The following is a 17,667-nucleotide window of genomic DNA, read 5'->3' as shown; positions in this document are numbered from 1 at the left end:
AAAGACTTGACGCTTGGAATTTAGGCCAAGGAGTTCAATCTTGGTTTCATCAGACCAGAGAATCATGTTTCTCATGGTCTGATATTTCATTAGGTGCCTTTTTGCTAACTCCAAGCCGGCTGTCATGTGCCTTTTACTGAGGAGTGGCTTCTTTCTGGCCACTCTACTATAAAGGCCTGATTGGTGGAGTGCTGCAGAGATGGGAAAACCTTCCAGAAGGACAACCATCTCCACAGAGGAGCTCTGTCAGACTGACCATCGTGTTCTTGATCACCTCCCTGACCAAGGCCCTTCTCCCCCCAATTGCTCAGTTTGGCCCGGCGGCCTGCTCTGGGAAGAGTCTTGGTGGTTCCAAACTTCCATTTAAGAATGATGGAGGCCACTGCTCTTGGGGACCTTCAATGATGCAGACATTCTTTGGTACCCTTCCCCAGATCTGTGCCTCCACACAATCCTGTCTCGGAGCTCTACGGACAATTCCTTCGACCTCATGGCTTGGTTTTTGCTCTGACATGCACTGTCAACTATGGGAACTTATATAGACAGGTGTGTGCCTTTCCAAATCATGTCCAATCAATTGAATTTACCACAGGTGGACTCCCAAGTTGTAGAAACATCTCAAATATGATCAATGGAACCAGAATGCACCTGAGCTCAATTTCGAGTCAAATAGCAAAGGGTCTGAATACTTATGAAAATAAGGTATTTCTGTAAAACAAAATATATAGATTAGCAAAAATTTCAAACCTGTTTTCAGATTGTCGTTATGGGGTATTGTGTGTAGATTGAGGGGGGGGGGGGATATTTCATCAATTTCAGAAGGCTGTAATGTAACATTTGGAGAAAGTCCAGGGGTCTGAATACTTTCCAAATGAATAGGCAAGTCCATCTTAGCCCATTGCCTAATGTCAGAATTATCGGTTTCATAAAAAATATTCATCCTTTTCTATGGCCTCTGCCATGTAATATGCTGCAGTTATTTCTATGGCCTCTGCTATGGTAATATGCTGCAGTTATTTCTATGGCCTCTGCTATGGTAATATGCTGCAGTTATTACTATGGCCTCTGCTATGGTAATATGCTGCAGTTATTTCTATGGCCTCTGCTATGGTAATATGCTGCAGTTATTTCTATGGCCTCTGCTATGGTAATATGCTGCAGTTATTTCTATGGCCTCTGCTATGGTAATATGCTGCAGTTATTACTATGGCCTCTGCTATGGTAATATGCTGCAGTTATTACTATGGCCTCTGCTATGGTAATATGCTGCAGTTATTACTATGGCCTCTGCTATGGTAATATGCTGCAGTTATTACTATGGCCTCTGCTATGGTAATATGCTGCAGTTATTACTATGGCCTCTGCTATGGTAATATGCTGCAGTTATTACTATGGCCTCTGCTATGGTAATATGCTGCAGTTATTACTATGGCCTCTGCTATGGTAATATGCTGCAGTTATTACTATGGCCTCTGCTATGGTAATATGCTGCATTTATTACTATGGCCTCTGCTATGGTAATATGCTGCAGTTATTACTATGGCCTCTGCTATGGTAATATGCTGCAGTTATTACTATGGCCTCTGCTATGGTAATATGCTGCAGTTATTACTATGGCCTCTGCTATGGTAATATGCTGCAGTTATTACTATGGCCTCTGCTATGGTAATATGCTGCAGTTATTACTATGGCCTCTGCTATGGTAATATGCTGCAGTTATTACTATGGCCTCTGCTATGGTAATATGCTGCAGTTATTACTATGGCCTCTGCTATGGTAATATGCTGCAGTTATTACTATGGCCTCTGCTATGGTAATATGCTGCAGTTATTACTATGGCCTCTGCTATGGTAATATGCTGCAGTTATTACTATGGCCTCTGCTATGGTAATATGCTGCAGTTATTACTATGGCCTCTGCTATGGTAATATGCTGCAGTTATTACTATGGCCTCTGCTATGGTAATATGCTGCAGTTATTACTATGGCCTCTGCTATGGTAATATGCTGCAGTTATTACTATGGCCTCTGCTATGGTAATATGCTGCAGTTATTACTATGGCCTCTGCTATGGTAATATGCTGCAGTTATTACTATGGCCTCTGCTATGGTAATATGCTGCAGTTATTACTATGGCCTCTGCTATGGTAATATGCTGCAGTTATTACTATGGCCTCTGCTATGGTAATATGCTGCAGTTATTACTATGGCCTCTGCTATGGTAATATGCTGCAGTTATTACTATGGCCTCTGCTATGGTAATATGCTGCAGTTATTTCTATGGCCTCTGCTATGGTAATATGCTGCAGTTATTACTATGGCCTCTGCTATGGTAATATGCTGCAGTTATTACTATGGCCTCTGCTATGGTAATATGCTGCAGTTATTACTATGGCCTCTGCTATGGTAATATGCTGCAGTTATTACTATGGCCTCTGCTATGGTAATATGCTGCAGTTATTTCTATGGCCTCTGCTATGGTAATATGCTGCAGTTATTTCTATGGCCTCTGCTATGTAATATGCTGCAGTTGCTTGACTGGTTCCCCAAGTGACATCAGTCCATTGTTTCAGAGTACCAAACATACAAAAAGTTCAAAAGTACTTTTGTAACTATTAGTTTTAAAATTCATATTTTTTTTGTCATAAAATGTTTACTGAAAAACAGTACAATGGAGCCTGGTGACAGTTTCCTTATCCATGATACCCTTTGAAAATGCGTACGACAAACCAATATTTACACTGTTTAACAAAAGGAATATAAGCAGCATTATCTTGACATTTTGCGCTTATCTTTTGGATCCAGATGCTAGTTTGGTTTAAATACACCCCTGAGATACTATGAAGTGGAGGTCCCTGAGTTTTCTGTTTCTGATCAGAAAAAAACTGTTCTCTACATTTTTATACCACAAAATAATCAAAAGCGGTATGCAGTGCACTAATGGAAGTTTAGATGTATCACATCTCGGTTTAAATCATAGTTATGTTCTTTTACAATTGTAGTTTTGTCAAAATAGGAATCTTACAGTATAGTTAGTAGTTTTGACTAAGTACATTTCAACAATGTGGGAAGGATCTAGCTCAGCCATTATAAATGTGATTGGTTGAATATGATTTTCCACACTAGCCGTTTTTGTTCCAATCTTCAGGTAGTTCACTTGCTGTAATTACAACCTTGGAAAAGGGTTTAGGATACATGGAAGATTAAATTACTATTCATTCTGGAGATTCCATGGCCTATAAACTAAGCCTACTGGGAAAGGGGGATACCAAGTCAGCTGTCTAACTGAATGTGTTCAACTGAAATGTGTCTTCCACACCCCTCTGAATCAGAGAGGTGTGGGGGGCTGCCTTAATCGACATCCACGTCTTCGTTGCCTGGAGAACAGTGGGTTTAACTGCCTTGTTCAGGGGCAGAACAATATTTTGTACCTTGTCAGCTCGGGGATTCGATCCAGCAACCTTCCGGTTATTGTCTAGCTCCTGAAGTTTTCTGCCATTTGTCACTGAAGGTTGACCCATCAGATAAACAGTAAACACATTTGACTTAGCTATGGTTAGCGATTTGATTAATGAGAAAGACAATGTAACCTGAGTTGTGAGGATTACAAGCATAGCCATTGTATGTAAATCAAGATGCCTCATATTGCATTTACCCGTTGGCACTTGGTGCATAGCAAAACATCAGCTTATGTAAGCAGAGGTAGCGTTCCCTTAAGCTTGGCCAACACAGGCTCCAGCATGACTCCTACAATATGAATGCTTGCTTGCATGGATGGACTGGTGGATAACATTTAGAAGGCAGAGCTGAATGTTAAGTGTTGGCTTCTTGGTGTTTGAGTCTTTAGGCAGCTGAGTACAGAAAGTGGAGACATTTGGCAGTGTACAATGCTAACATGTTGACAGCGTCATCTTCATCTCAGACACACAGAACTAAACTCTTGCAGAATTGTCAGACGCTCGATTATGTTCTGGGGGAGATGTATGAGTAAATATACTAAGAAGCAATGTTCCCTCAATTTGTTTTGCCACTGAGCAACATTTTAACATGGAAATAGCTGTAATATCATTCAGCCTACAGTAGCAGCCAATATGTGGTGTAAAATGTAGGCCTACATTCCATGAGACTTTTGGAAAACAAACATACAGGGATTGACATGAATTTGTTTATCTACATGTCCTTCAGACAAGGTGGCTGAAAATGTTGTGGTGTTTGATGCAAGAAACCACTTTACAAAATAAGATTAATTATTATTCCCATACCGTTATTACAGAGAATCGGACACATTATGCTGCTCTCTGCCTATTGGCTAATTAGCTTATTCAAGCCTGCCTCAAAATACAACACTGCCCCTTTAAGACATACAAAAGTTCTTTACCAGTTTAGGGCAAGTCTATGGCCCAAATGTCGCCTCCCCTACTAAAATTTGAATGATGCGAAGCCCTTGCAAAATCATGAGTTCATCGTGCTGATGGAATTGAGTAAAGGTTAATTGAGGATTCTTGTCTGGGGTTTAAGGATGATTAGTCTTGGCCGACAGCTGAAACCTCAATTTAGGGCAGTAGAATGATGTTAAATTGAATGACAGCCTCCAAACCACTACATTTAGTCTACCTCAAGTTTTTATTTACTAAATCTGTAGTTGATCTTATGGTCATGCAAGAAATCTGGAAAAGATGGAGGGGAAACTGACACTCAGACCTAAAGCTTGAATCCCAGAAATATGCTGGCTGTACTTTGTCTCTAAAATGTGTACAACCAGCTGTTTTCTTGGCTGGTGATTGTAACCGTTTTATGTTTGTTTTTAGTACATTGCTCAAAGAAACCTGGGTGCTCTACCAACTGGATGAATGTAACGAATCCACTAAAGTTTGAAGACCTTTTTGCCCTAAACAACTGTTTCCATTTGTGTGGCTGTTTCGAAGGAACCAAATTGTATAGTCTCTTGTATAAGTGAGTGTCGGTCAGTTGAATTCTACAAATCATGTAGTGTGTCTCTTCTACTCTGCTTAGCAAATGGGTCAGGGTTGAGTATATTTTCGTTCATGGTTGTTTTGCCTAAGGGAGCTCTACCGCTTTGGAAATGCTTACTACTGGATGGAAGGGTCCATAATATCCCTGAATTTGTTCTCACTAGATGGAGTTGATTCCTGGAGTGTTACATACTTTCTCCCTAGATTAGTACACTGTTGTGTAAAACTAGAATGTGTATATTGCACACTCACAGGTAGAGCAGGTTGGCCAGATGCATAAACTATTGAATGGTGTTCTGGACTGTTTTCAAAGTTAAGCGTTATATAGCGTAATGTTAGATTCCCAGTAGCAGTGTCTGAGAATCAATCTCTAATATCCAAATGCAATTTGGTCCCACACACTGTTGATTTGTCCTCTGTCACCATCTGAAAGTCATTGGAACAGTAGTTCTGCAGTCTTCTCTGGTCCAGGAAAAAGCTGACACCAATGGCTTGTATTAGAAAGCATGACGTGCTGTTTGGTCGAGAGTTAACCTTCAGTCTGCCTTCGCTTTTTGGCCAAAGGCTCCATGTCATCGTCAAACAAGAGGATACATATGGAAATATGGGAGCTGTCTCTTGCAATATTAAACAGCGTCTATGTAGCTGTATCGCGTATCCCACTTATAGCCTAGATGTACTCCAGTTACGTAGTCTAATTTTGCTCCGGGTACTTGTGCAGTATGGCTCGTCAATGCAATTTGCTTAGTTGTTCATGTAATGACTCGTCGGTAGCTGGGTTAGAATGAAAATCCTTCATACCTGGCTAGTTGCCTTGAATATGAAACTGATAATTTCATGGACTTTTTCATAGTTATGATTCATCACTAACATGTTGTAAAAGTTTCATGTTGATCTGAGACTCAGTGATGTCATTCCTTCAGTTAGCCCCAAGGTTATAATGACCTTGTAAGCCAGGATTGTCTGCAGCACAATTCGTCTTCCATCCGTTCCATAGCCGATAGCCCTATTCAGACGGGATGTACACGAGCACAGATCACCACATTTTGTCATTTTAATCCTGTCCTAATCTGCCATGTCAGTCATTTAGATTTGACAGGAAGGTTATTATCTCAGCACTAATAACCTGCTGTTTCTCAGGAAAGGTTCTCTGATAATATTTATCCTGTGGAATTGATTCATCTCCAAATACGTCAGTTAATGAAATGATCTGCGTACAGTTCATGGTTCATATTCATTGTTGTTGAATTTGGCGAACTAAAAGCCAGTAATAGACTCCCTAGATAAGTTGAAATATCTTCACACCTAGAACAGCCTCCAGACTACTGTCATAACGGTCCATTTTGAATGAGAAAAAAATCTATTGAATTACAGGGGGCAGTTTGGTAAACTAATCGGGCCCGACTCGTCCACTGTAAAAACAGACTTGCTGGGGTAATAAATACATAGCCAACGCTGTATAGTATACTAGTCCTGTGTGAATAGGGCTTTTGTTTACAGATTTATTTCAACGCCTTCTCTGTTTTACTGGTATTCTTTAATTCACACTGTAAAAAATGGTTTAGTAGATTATCTAAATCCAGACATGCAATTTAGAAAGAATGGTTAACTGATTTTTATTGAACAGAGAGCCCCAAGGCAACTGCTGTTCAAAATCTAGTAATATATTTTAAAAAATAAGTTGATCAATTGCGCTATACAGTTTGAATGCTTATAACGGGGCTTATTTCTTCATTTTTATCAGTCTATTGTTTTCCATTTGTGGTTACTAAGCACTACTGTGTGTGAGCTGAGGTAACCCTTGATGAGGTAAGGTACATTTTGTCAAGGCTGGGTGAAAACAAGTGCAAAGTGGCAAGTTTTCTAATTATCTGGTGATTTACTCTTTCCAGAAATTTCCAGCCATCGGCTTTTACAGTAGCATTTCAATGTATCACGTCAACCAGAATAGGCATTTATGAGTTAGCCTACATCCTAATATTTAACCTGGCTTCTTATCTTACTTTTAAGAACAAGCAGAACATATGGCCCCCTGTTCAATCAAACACAGATGAAGGAATGTGTTTACTCTATTGGAGGTGTTAACCATGTTTTAAACTGATACATCCCACAATCTGCTCCTCTCGCAGACATTGAGGGAAACCATATCTGTGAACCCGTCGTGCTGATTTTTCTCTCTCTGTGGTTGATCAAATTGGGGCCTTAGCTTCATTCTGTAGATCCCTAGATTCTCTCTGTAATAACTAGATGGCACACACCAGTCCATGGCCTGCTGTTGTGAATGTGTGTTTGCTCTAGAAAGGTAGGGTATTATGATGTCTGACTCCTCCATGTGAAGCCCTATATCCTCTGCATTAGCAGGGAGTCCAGATAGGTCCTGCTGACAACACAGGATGTTATTGAATTTTTCCTCGGTCGGTCACTCCAGTGCCTTAATAAACCCTGTCTAGTGGATGTGACCACAGGATTGGTCATCATTGTCTTGTTATTGGGTGCTGAGATGGTGCTACGCCACTTCTTATAACTCTTAAGTTAACTATAAGATGTATCAAATAAATGATATCTTGGGGCTCCAGCTATGCATTTGGTTTGCTAACTAGCTATCTAAGCGGCTAGATGGCAAGATCAAGCTTATTGGTTACAGCAGAGATAATCAATCCCAACCTGGATCAAGATCCCTGCTGCCTAAATTTGTTTTGTGCTTTGAAAAATAAAATGACATGTTTTTGGAAAGGAAATAGGGCCCCTTGTGTGCACTGCCGCTAATACCGTATGGTACAGGAACGGTATAAAAATCTGGAAACTGGCCAACCCTATCGAAAGAGGTTTTGTTGTGGCCCTGAGCACACAATGAGATCAAATATCAGTGGGATTAAAGGGGCAGGTTTTTGGGCCAACATTTTATGACCCTGGACAATGTTTTCACAGGATCGCATCACTAAGCCTACATGCTTACCAATGTTCACATGCTGACCTTCAGAACAGAGGAGCCGCTCAAACGTCCCTTTATGTAATCAGACACTCATCAACATCCACAAAAGCGGCTATGACAGTTTGGGGTCATCAGCACCTTAAACGGGTACAATACCAGGGTTTACACCCTGAACAAAAATATAAACGCAACATGTAAATTGTTGGTCCCATGTTTCATGAGCTGAAATAAAAGTTCCCAGAAATGTTCCATATACACACATTTTGTTCACAAATTGGTTGACATCCCTGTTAGTGAGCATTTTATCCTTTTGTCAAGGTAATCCATCCACTTGACAAGTGACATATCAAGAAGCTGATTTAAACAGCATGACCATTACACAGGTGCACCTTGTGCTGAGGACAATAAAAGTCCTTGCTTCCATTCAACCTAGAGCATTAATTAGTGAGGTTGGGCACTGATTTTAAGCCCGGCTCACAGTCGGCATTCCAGTTCATCCCAAAGGTGTTCGATGGGGTTGCGGTCAGGGCTCTGTGCAGGCCAGTCAAGTTCTTCCACACAGATCTCAACAAACATTTATGTATGGATCTTGCTTTGTGCACACGTGCATTGTCATGCTGAAACAGGAAAGGGCCTTCCCCAAACTGTTGCCACAAAGTTGGAAGCACAGAATTGTCTAGAATGTCATTGTATGCTGTAGTGTTCAGATTTCCCTTCACTGGAACTAAGGGGCCTAGCCCGAACCATGAAAAACCAAACTACCAAACTTTACAGTTGGCACTATGCTTTGGGGAAGGCAGCGTTCTCCTGGTATCCGTCAAACCCAATTTCATCCGCCGGACTGCCAGATGGTGAAGCGTGACTCATCACTCCAGAGAACGCGTTTCCATTGCTTCAGAACCTAATAGTGGCAAGCTTTACCCCACTCCAGCCGACGCTTGGCGTTACGCATGGTGTTCTTAGGCTTGTGTGCGGCTGCTCGGCCATGGAAACCCATTTTATGAAGCTCCTGATGAACAGTTCATGTGTTGACGTTGCTTCCAGAGGAAGTTTGGGACTCAGTAGTGAGTGTTTTACACGCTTTAGCTCTCAGCGGTCCTGTTCTGTGAGCTTGTGGCCTACCACTTCGCGGCTGAGCCGTTGTTGCTCCTAGACTTATCCACTTCACAGTAACACTTCACTTCACAGTACAGTTGACCTGGTGCAGCTCTAGCAGGGCAAAAATTTGACGAGCTGATTTGTTGGAAGGTGGGATCCTTTGACGGTGTCAAGTTGAAAGTCACAGCTCTTCAGTAAGGTCATTCTACTGACAATATTTGTTTATGGAGATCGCATGGCGTGCGATTTTAAAACAACCCAAAAAAAACATTTTTTATTTTTTTATACACCTGTCAGGAACAGGTGTGGCTGAAATAGGTGAATCCACTAATTTGAAGGAGGGTCCACATACTTTTGTGTGTATAAATAGCGTATCATATTAACTTAAATCTGCGCGAATGTCTTCCCACCCGATGGCAAAATGTGTAGAACTGCAGAATAGTTGCTGTAAAACTGAAACAGAAATGGTTCTGTAAATCATTTTATTCATCAAATACTTTCTCTGCTAACAGATTCCTCTGTACGTATTAAATTTGTTCTTAACCCCCGTCCGTCCGTCCGGACCTCACTAAAATTCACCCTGACTCCAGCCCTGATAATCATCTATTGTTAATGTAGCATTTCGGACTTTGTATGCAGTTATAATAGCTGTATACAATGTTTTTGACCTGCACTTAGTTTAAATGTTGTCTTTATTGCATTGAAGGAAGCTGTAGCGACATGGACATTGATGGCACATCGAATCATAAACATTACTATAGTATTGAGGGCAGAGCCATCTATCTAATATCTCCCGGCACAGTAGCTCTCCCAAGAGTCGTGTGAGGGTCACTTTGGACATCTATCTACTTTCACAGCAACATAGATATGATGGGCATCCCTCTGTGACTCCTTTTAGATAAAGTGCATGTAGGTTTAATGACAGGGCTGTCTTTGACTTGATCTCGGGATGAAAAGGTGAAACAATCCATCACACGCTCAATCGTCCTTAGGTCTGAAAAGCGCTGAGAAAAAAAACTATCATTAAGGTTTAAATCCACAACCCCAGTTTAGATCGTTAGCTTACTGCTCCCGCATAACATGTTTCTTCTCAGTGTTTTGCTAAATATTTAGTTCATTTGTTTTGATGTAAGTTTTTTGTAATGTCATTCTTGAACTCTTAATTTCTAGTCTTGGGTGGAGTTTGGCTTAATAGCAATTATAATACTGTTTGGGGTTATGTAGGCTATTTTTCATTGTTTTAGAATGCAAACATTATTTAGCCGTAAAATAATCAAATGGACAGTGGTGGCCACTGAACCACTACTGAAATACTGATTATGGAGTTAAAATGACACACTGAGGCCACAGTAATATTCATTATCTAGTTAACATGACAAACTGGGACCATAGTTTATATCTCTCACTGGCAGTGCTCCTGTGACAAACTCTAGTTTTGGGTTTGACTTGGCTCTCAGATCTTAATCTGTGTCATAACGGCTTAGATCAACTGCAAGCCGCACCAGAGACGCTGCTCCTCCTTTAGGTCACAACTCGATCTCCCCATCTCTGTCCTCTTGCTAAGAAGAGACCCAGTCAGTGACTCATGACAGTGCACTTTCCTGAGAAGTTGAAAAAGCCTTGAATTAATGGTTATCACTTAATTTATTGAATTTACTGTACAATAAAACAATTATGGAAGCTTTTTCTTCTCCCCACGTGTCCTTGAAGCTATACTTGTAATGCTCAGATTCTGTAGAGGCAAATGAAGCAGTTTTTTTTTTAACATTGTCATTATCTCCACATGGGTCATATTACCCGGAACGCTCTTCCTCTTGGTAGGTGGTGTTTGAACAGTGCCTGTCATAATGGGATGGATTTACCCATATATTTAGCACAGCTAAGCCTCCCAGACACGTCCTCTTGTACTGTATGTTGGCAACGCTGGTGCCAGGGCCCTGTTTTATCATTTCTAAGGAAGGGCAAGTAAATAATGGAAAACCAGTTTCCCCTCCGTTATTCAGCTTCCTGTTGGATATGACGTTTAAGAAGGTTCCACAGCCCTGTGTAGGCAGTGCCACTCCAAGGCACTTCCTGCTCTGTGTAGCCTAGATATTAACAGACAGTTGAAGGGTGTAGGCTGGAACCGACATGTTTCTATAGATGCTGGTGTCTGTGCCTATAGCCCATCAGGAGCTGCTCTATAGAATAATTACTGCTGTGGTATTTTTAACAACCCGCAGCAGTGAGCGAGTCAGCGGCAGGGATGATCGACCCCTGGTATTTTTTTTTTGCGTGTGTGTGTGAGTGGGAGACTGGGAGGGAGAGCTCCATGGCTCTACTCTCCTTTCTGATCCATTCTCAGCCTACGCACCCATTTACACATCTCCCAGTAAATACTATACATAGCAGCATGGTTTTTCAGAGATTTGTAGGATATTGACATCTTTCCATACATTTTGCAGAATGCTGATTGAGGTATATAGTTTGTCATAGGTTTATATTATCCATTTATTTCAGAAAATATGAACGATAGTGTTAGGACAATTTTTTTACAGAATAACAAAATGACTTTCTGTAAACGTCCATGTACAGTAAAAAAACGTCTTCTGCTAATTAACTTTAAACCTACAGTACTTGCATGTACAATTTTAACAGTGACACTGTAAAGCAACTTAGTAGTCACTTGTATAATAAACAGATCGCTTTATCTGATCTGATTAAATTGCTAATGCTGAACAGCTTGTTGCCATGTAAGCCACCCAGATCCACAGTGAATGAATGAGTCAAGTCTGTTGGAGATGTGATTACTGATAGTAGGGTAACGTGATCAAGTCACATAATGGGACTATAACCCCAAACACTGAATCTTAAATCGGGGCCCAGCAGAGCATGCTGGTGGTTGACGCTGTTGATTTAAGTAGTTCTCATGCTGTGATTTTAAATTGAAATGTTATCTGAAAAAAGTGAATTCCATTTAGGGATAGTGAAAACATGCTTGGATAGTTTTCTGCAACCATTTGCATATTTTCTGTTGTACAGTATTTATTAAGGGTAATAAACTGTATCGCCACCGAGAGTTATAGTAGTCGTGAGCAGTGCTGCAAATCATCCTTATAAAGCTGGTCCATATCAATCATCTTAGCTTGCTTTATTACTTTAACCTCAGACACCACAATGACGGGCTATGAAATGGGAGAAGTGACACTGAGATGAGTAGGAACGTGCAGAAAATTCCTTTGTAAGGTTATAGTCATCATTTATTCAGAGTTCATCAACTGTATTAACATAAAGACAATGAGCTCCATATGCTCAGCCTCACAAGACCCCCTTCACCACACAATGCCCCACAAGACCCCCTTCAACACAACGCCTCACAAAACCCCTTCACAACACAACGCCCCACAAGACCCCCTTCACAACGCCCCACAAGACCCCCTTCACAACGCCCAACAAGACCCCCTTCACCACACAATGCCCCACAAGACCCCCTTCGCAACACAACGCCTCACAAAACCCCCTTCGCAACACAACGCCTCACAAAACCCCTTCACAACGCCCCACAAGACCCCCTTCACAACACAAGGCCTCACAAAACCCCTTCACAACACAACGCCCCACAAGACCCCCTTCAACACAACGCCTCACAAAACCCCTTCACAACGCCCCACAAGACCCCCTTCGCAACACAACGCCCAACAAGACCCCCTTCGCAACACAACGCCTCACAAGACCCCCTTCACCACGCAACGCCCCACAAGACCCCCTTCAACACAACGCCTCACAAAACCCCTTCACAACACAACGCCCCACAAAACCCCTTCACAACACAACGCCCCACAAGACCCCCTTCACCACACAACGCCCCACAAGACCCCCATCACCACACAACACCCCACAAGACCCCCTTCACCACACAACGCCCCACAAGACCCCCTTCGCAACGCCCCACAAGACCCCCTTCGCAACGCCCCACAAGACCCCCTTCGCAACGCCCCACAAGACCCCCTTCGCAACGCCCCACAAGACCCCCTTCGCAGCGCCCCACAAGACCCCCTTCGCAACGCCCCACAAGACCCCCTTCGCAACGCAACGCAGCGCCCCACAAGACCCCCTTCGCAACGCAACAGAAAGCCTCCCACATGTAGCTGGCGGGGCATCAGAGTAGCGTGAGCAAAGCGCTCCAAGAAAAACATCTGAAGGTGTGCCTTTCTAAACACTGGGCCACGAGCCAAATGCACACACTCCGGCTGAATAGATGTAAGTCTGTTTTGCTGCTGTATTCCTGTTTCAAAACGCATTAACACAAATGTCAATTGTTATGGCAAGTCTCAAACGGTTAATTGAAAAAGATAAACAATACGAAACACCCATTAGGAAAATGTATTGATTAGAGGTCGTTGCCATTTCTCAACCTATTTCCACTTATCTCAGGTTACTCAAAGGGTACATCTACTCAAAGCATTATCCACTATGATGCTCTGTCCTCATCTAGTCATAAAACCTTTTGATTTGATGGAATCATTACTTAACATAAAACTATTAAAACGGCATCGTAACAGTAAAAGCATGCCTCAATGATGCTGAGGGGACTGGCTATGAGCCTGTGACGTTACCAGCTTTAATGATCTGCTATAGATTTCCACTGAAGGATCTTGGTTAGTACATGAATAGTAGAAATATTGGATGAAATGTAAATGGTAAAGAGAGAAAAAAATGAAGTTTCACTTTTTTGAATGAACTTCCCCTTTAATGGCAATTTAAACCAATGATTAGTGTAGTTCTATCAGTTGGAAACAGTGTTGATGAGCTAATCATAGCTACTCTGACTATCCTTTTGTGTTTTACAGTCTCATGAGACTAATTTGCTGTGTCCCAATGTTGTAGGGTAATTCATTTTGCCTTGTTGGCCTGTCACACCCACTTTTTTTCTGGTGGATATACGTGTGGTCTCGGGATATGTTATGGAAGTGAGTCAGTACATATGGAGGACACAACAGTTGGTCATACTGACAGCCTGCCTGTATTTAGTCATATGGCTACAATCTCATATCTTGCTGCTTTTTGTAAACACAGATCTAAAATTAATTAATTTTAATTTCTGCTCGGCCAGGACTAATTTTGTGTTTCAGTTGCACATCTACACTCGGATGACAAATCTTTGCTCTCGTCTTCATGAATGTGGGAATTTCATGTCTGAATAACCATTCTATGAGCAGACAGAGCTCTGAATGTGTAGCTACTTTTCTCTGGTAAAATGCGAGATTAACTTCAGCCAAAACAATAGATGTAGCTGGCTACATGTCTTTCTATAATAAACAGAAGGTATGATGCCCATGCATTGTTTTTGCAACAAAAAAACCTTGCTTTTTCATTGTAAGCTAAATTATGTGTGTGGCTGCTAGCCAAATAGTGTTGCACTTCTGTTGTAATCTGCCGAATGTGTTGCACTAATGTATTTTCTGTGAATGAAAACTACAGTTGCATGTTCCTGGTCACGTTAATGAAGAAGAAAAAAAACGTGAATTTCAGTATAAAACGCAGGTTTCAATTTCTTCTCAAATAATTTCTGATTTCTGAAAGTTATTGCAGCCCCTAGATTGAACCACATTTTGACAATCCCAGTTTGACAAAACCAGAGAGGAAGAGGTGAAGCGAGAGGTTTCACTCTCGACATAATCTCTGCTTCCCGTCTTGAAGACTCCCATTGTTAGGGCGGAGACATGAGCATCTCATTATATACAGATCTCTAATAAAACACAAAGTACCACACCGTGGGAAAGAGGCTGAGCAGCACTGGGGAGAAACGGGAGCAGCCTGAGTGCTGCAGGAGACACCAGGAGACATGGTTCAGCAACATTCTCCCCTGCATACTGTCAAGTAACAGATGGCCAAGATGATTACATCAGGCCACTGCTTCAGTGATCACGTGAAGCCATGTTGATGACGACAGGCCACTGCTTCAGTGATCACGTGAAGCCATGTTGATGACGACAGGCCACTGCTTCAGTGATCACGTGAAGCCATGTTGATGACGACAGGCCACTGCTTCAGTGATCACGTGAAGCCATGTTGATGACGACAGGCCACTGCTTCAGTGATCACGTGAAGCCATGTTGATGACGACAGGCCACTGCTTCAGTGATCACGTGAAGCCATGTTGATGACGACAGGCCACTGCTTCAGTGATCACGTGAAGCCATGTTGATGACGACAGGCCACTGCTTCAGTGATCACGTGAAGCCATGTTGATGACGACAGGCCACTGCTTCAGTGATCACGTGAAGCCATGTGACCACAATATGGTAAACACCAGTATAAACTCTTGCTATGTTTCTATACATATTTGGACAACATATTTCATAAGCAGTGAGGATTTGACACGTGGCTTATATAAAGATGAATTTGTTCAGATCGTCAAAACACAATAACTTGTCTGTGGATTCCATTGTTTAGTTAAGGAATTGGCCAAGAGTTAATTATCTAACCAATGAGCCCATTCCCAGCGGTGAACATTTACTGCCATTTTTATTTTAGTCCAACAAATTTCTACTGAACATGGCACATACCCAAAATTGTCATTCATCTCTGGTGTGAGATGGTCCCAAATGAAATGTTTTTGACATTTTCACTGACCGACTCAATCCAACGCCAATGCAACTACATTACACCTCTGAATTTTGTTAAATCAGTGCTTTTGGGTCCATAGTTGTGCAAGATTAAGCTGATGGCAAGTCTAAGAGCTGTCATGTTTATTCATAGAAAAACACATGTTCACTGTCCAGAAAATTAAGATTCTCATTTGCAAAACTTAACAGCTCACTGAAATGCCAATTTGATCAAGCCTTTTTAAACTCCAATATGTCATGATTGTTAGACTGTGTTTTATACTCATCCCGCTGACTTGTTTTAGGTTCATTTGAGTGACTGTGTTGCGGGGGAAGGGGGCTGTGCTATATTAGGCATGATGGACATTGTGGTTCATAGTGTGAATTTATTTAGCCAGCCCCTCATTTACATCTTGGCTTGTTGGAATAATTGGAACCAGCTGTGTAATCCCAAGCATGAATAATTTATTTGCATTTAATCGCACTTTGAATTCGGTAATTGCTCTGGATTACTGATTTTGCTCGAATTACGCATTGAATTAATCAGAAGTGGTGTGAAAACAGTGCTGTTTGCTCATTGGGCTAATCAGTCCATTAGGCATCAGGTGTCTACCACAAGCCAGAGGGTTCTGCTCAGTGTTTTAACGTGGCAGGTTCGGTGACCTGTGGCAATTTTTTTTTCAACTATATACATTTGCCTTAGTTTTGGAAAGGGAGGAGGTTTGTCCTTTCCCTCCCTCTGTCCCTCCCTCTTCCTCTCTGTGTGTAACGCACAGACGTTGGCGTGAGAATCTCACTGGAACTATCGCTCTGAATCCGAACACTAGTGGAGCGATGCTGGAGAAGGCAGCACTGCTGGTGCTTTGAGAGAGTGTGGACGTGTTCTATGATCATTCCTGCTCTGTCTCTCTCTTGTTGCCTCAGCTTCAGTGAAACACGCTACCCCCCACTACCCGCTACAGGGGCTGGAACAGCGCAGGGGCTCTGGGACAGCTGTGAGTCTAGGAGCTTCTCCAGGTCTCTATCGCTACTGCTTGGTCTCGTGTCTGTTTTGGAGCTGCCTTTTTGATTTTTGGGGGAAATGATCGGAGTAAACAGTGTCCAGGGGACAGGCAGCCATCGGCGGCCCGGCAGCAGCTCGGTCAAATATGGCAGGGAGGAGTCGATGCGTCGGGCCCCGCAGCACCGCTCAAAGTCACTCAAAACGTCCCACTCCACCGAATTTGCATCTGAAAAACATAAGAAGGACAAACTAGAGAAGGACAAACAGAAGGTAAAAAGCATTACACTGCTTGATTGTAAATCCAGTTTTGGAGATTACGCTTTGGGAGATTCAATTAGGATGAGACGGAGAACAAGCATTATTGATTCTGAAGTCAAAGGCACGTTTTTTTTCTCGCACGGCATTTACAACTGACTGGAATAGTTTGAATATATCCAGGCAGCTGGTTTTGAGTTGCATGGTTTGTGCATTGGAGCTTTTCTCCTTAACTCGACATCTGTTTAAATCAATAGTCTTTTTTTGTATTACTGTGGGTGAGGACAGAGCTTTCCAGTAAGTAACCACTTGTTAGACCAAGGACTCTGTCTAGACGTGTTAGTGTTGAGCCTGCAGTGTTACTGGTCTTAGGGGACATGCCAGGGATCAAATGGCTGCATTTCCCTCCTGGTTAAATGCTCCTTTTTGTATTTCCACTGAATATTATTTGGCCGATTTGGACGCGGCATGGGGCTTTTCAAAGTGATGGATGCTTTATGCCTCCCTTTTCTCTTCTCCTGCTTGGTTACTGACCGGAAGGAAGCGTCCGTGTTGTTGGCCGGCTGCGAGTCCAGTGCTTTTGTTTTCTTCTCCCCTCATAAACATTGATAACGTTGTCACCTTTCCCTCAGCTGTAAATAGATCTCTGTAATGCACTGGAACACTGCTAGTTGTGCATGTTAACATGTAGGCTACCACTATATGCCTCGCTTTATTTAGCCTTATGGTCTTAATGTTTTTAGAGGTGTGTGTGTGTGTGTGTGTGTGTGTGTGTGTGTGTGTGTGTGTGTGTGTGTGTGTGTGTGTGTGTGTGTGTGTG

At 42.2% G+C, this 17,667-nt stretch overlaps 1 protein-coding gene across 9 annotated transcripts in view; it reads left to right on the top strand.

Moving 5' to 3' along the window:
- psd3l (pleckstrin and Sec7 domain containing 3, like) overlaps positions 1-17,667 on the top strand; it is a 152,220-nt gene that overhangs the window by 100,797 nt on the left and 33,756 nt on the right. Inside the window, exon 1 of one of the 9 annotated variants that reach the window (XM_082956652.1) lies at positions 16,407-16,862. The exons of the other annotated variants lie outside the window; for them this stretch is intronic. Within the exon in view, the coding sequence (XP_082812778.1) occupies positions 16,671-16,862 (192 nt within the window). The 5' untranslated portion in view covers positions 16,407-16,670. Of the gene's footprint in view, positions 1-16,406; positions 16,863-17,667 lie in introns of those variants that run through there. 9 annotated transcript variants of the gene reach the window in all.

Source organism: Salmo salar, chromosome 01 (genome assembly GCF_965601325.2).
Source record: "Salmo salar chromosome 01, fSalSal1, whole genome shotgun sequence".
Taxonomy (NCBI): Eukaryota; Metazoa; Chordata; class Actinopteri; order Salmoniformes; family Salmonidae; genus Salmo; species Salmo salar.
The sequence above is the reverse complement of the archived record's forward strand: the minus strand, read 5'-3'. Positions and strand labels throughout refer to the sequence as shown.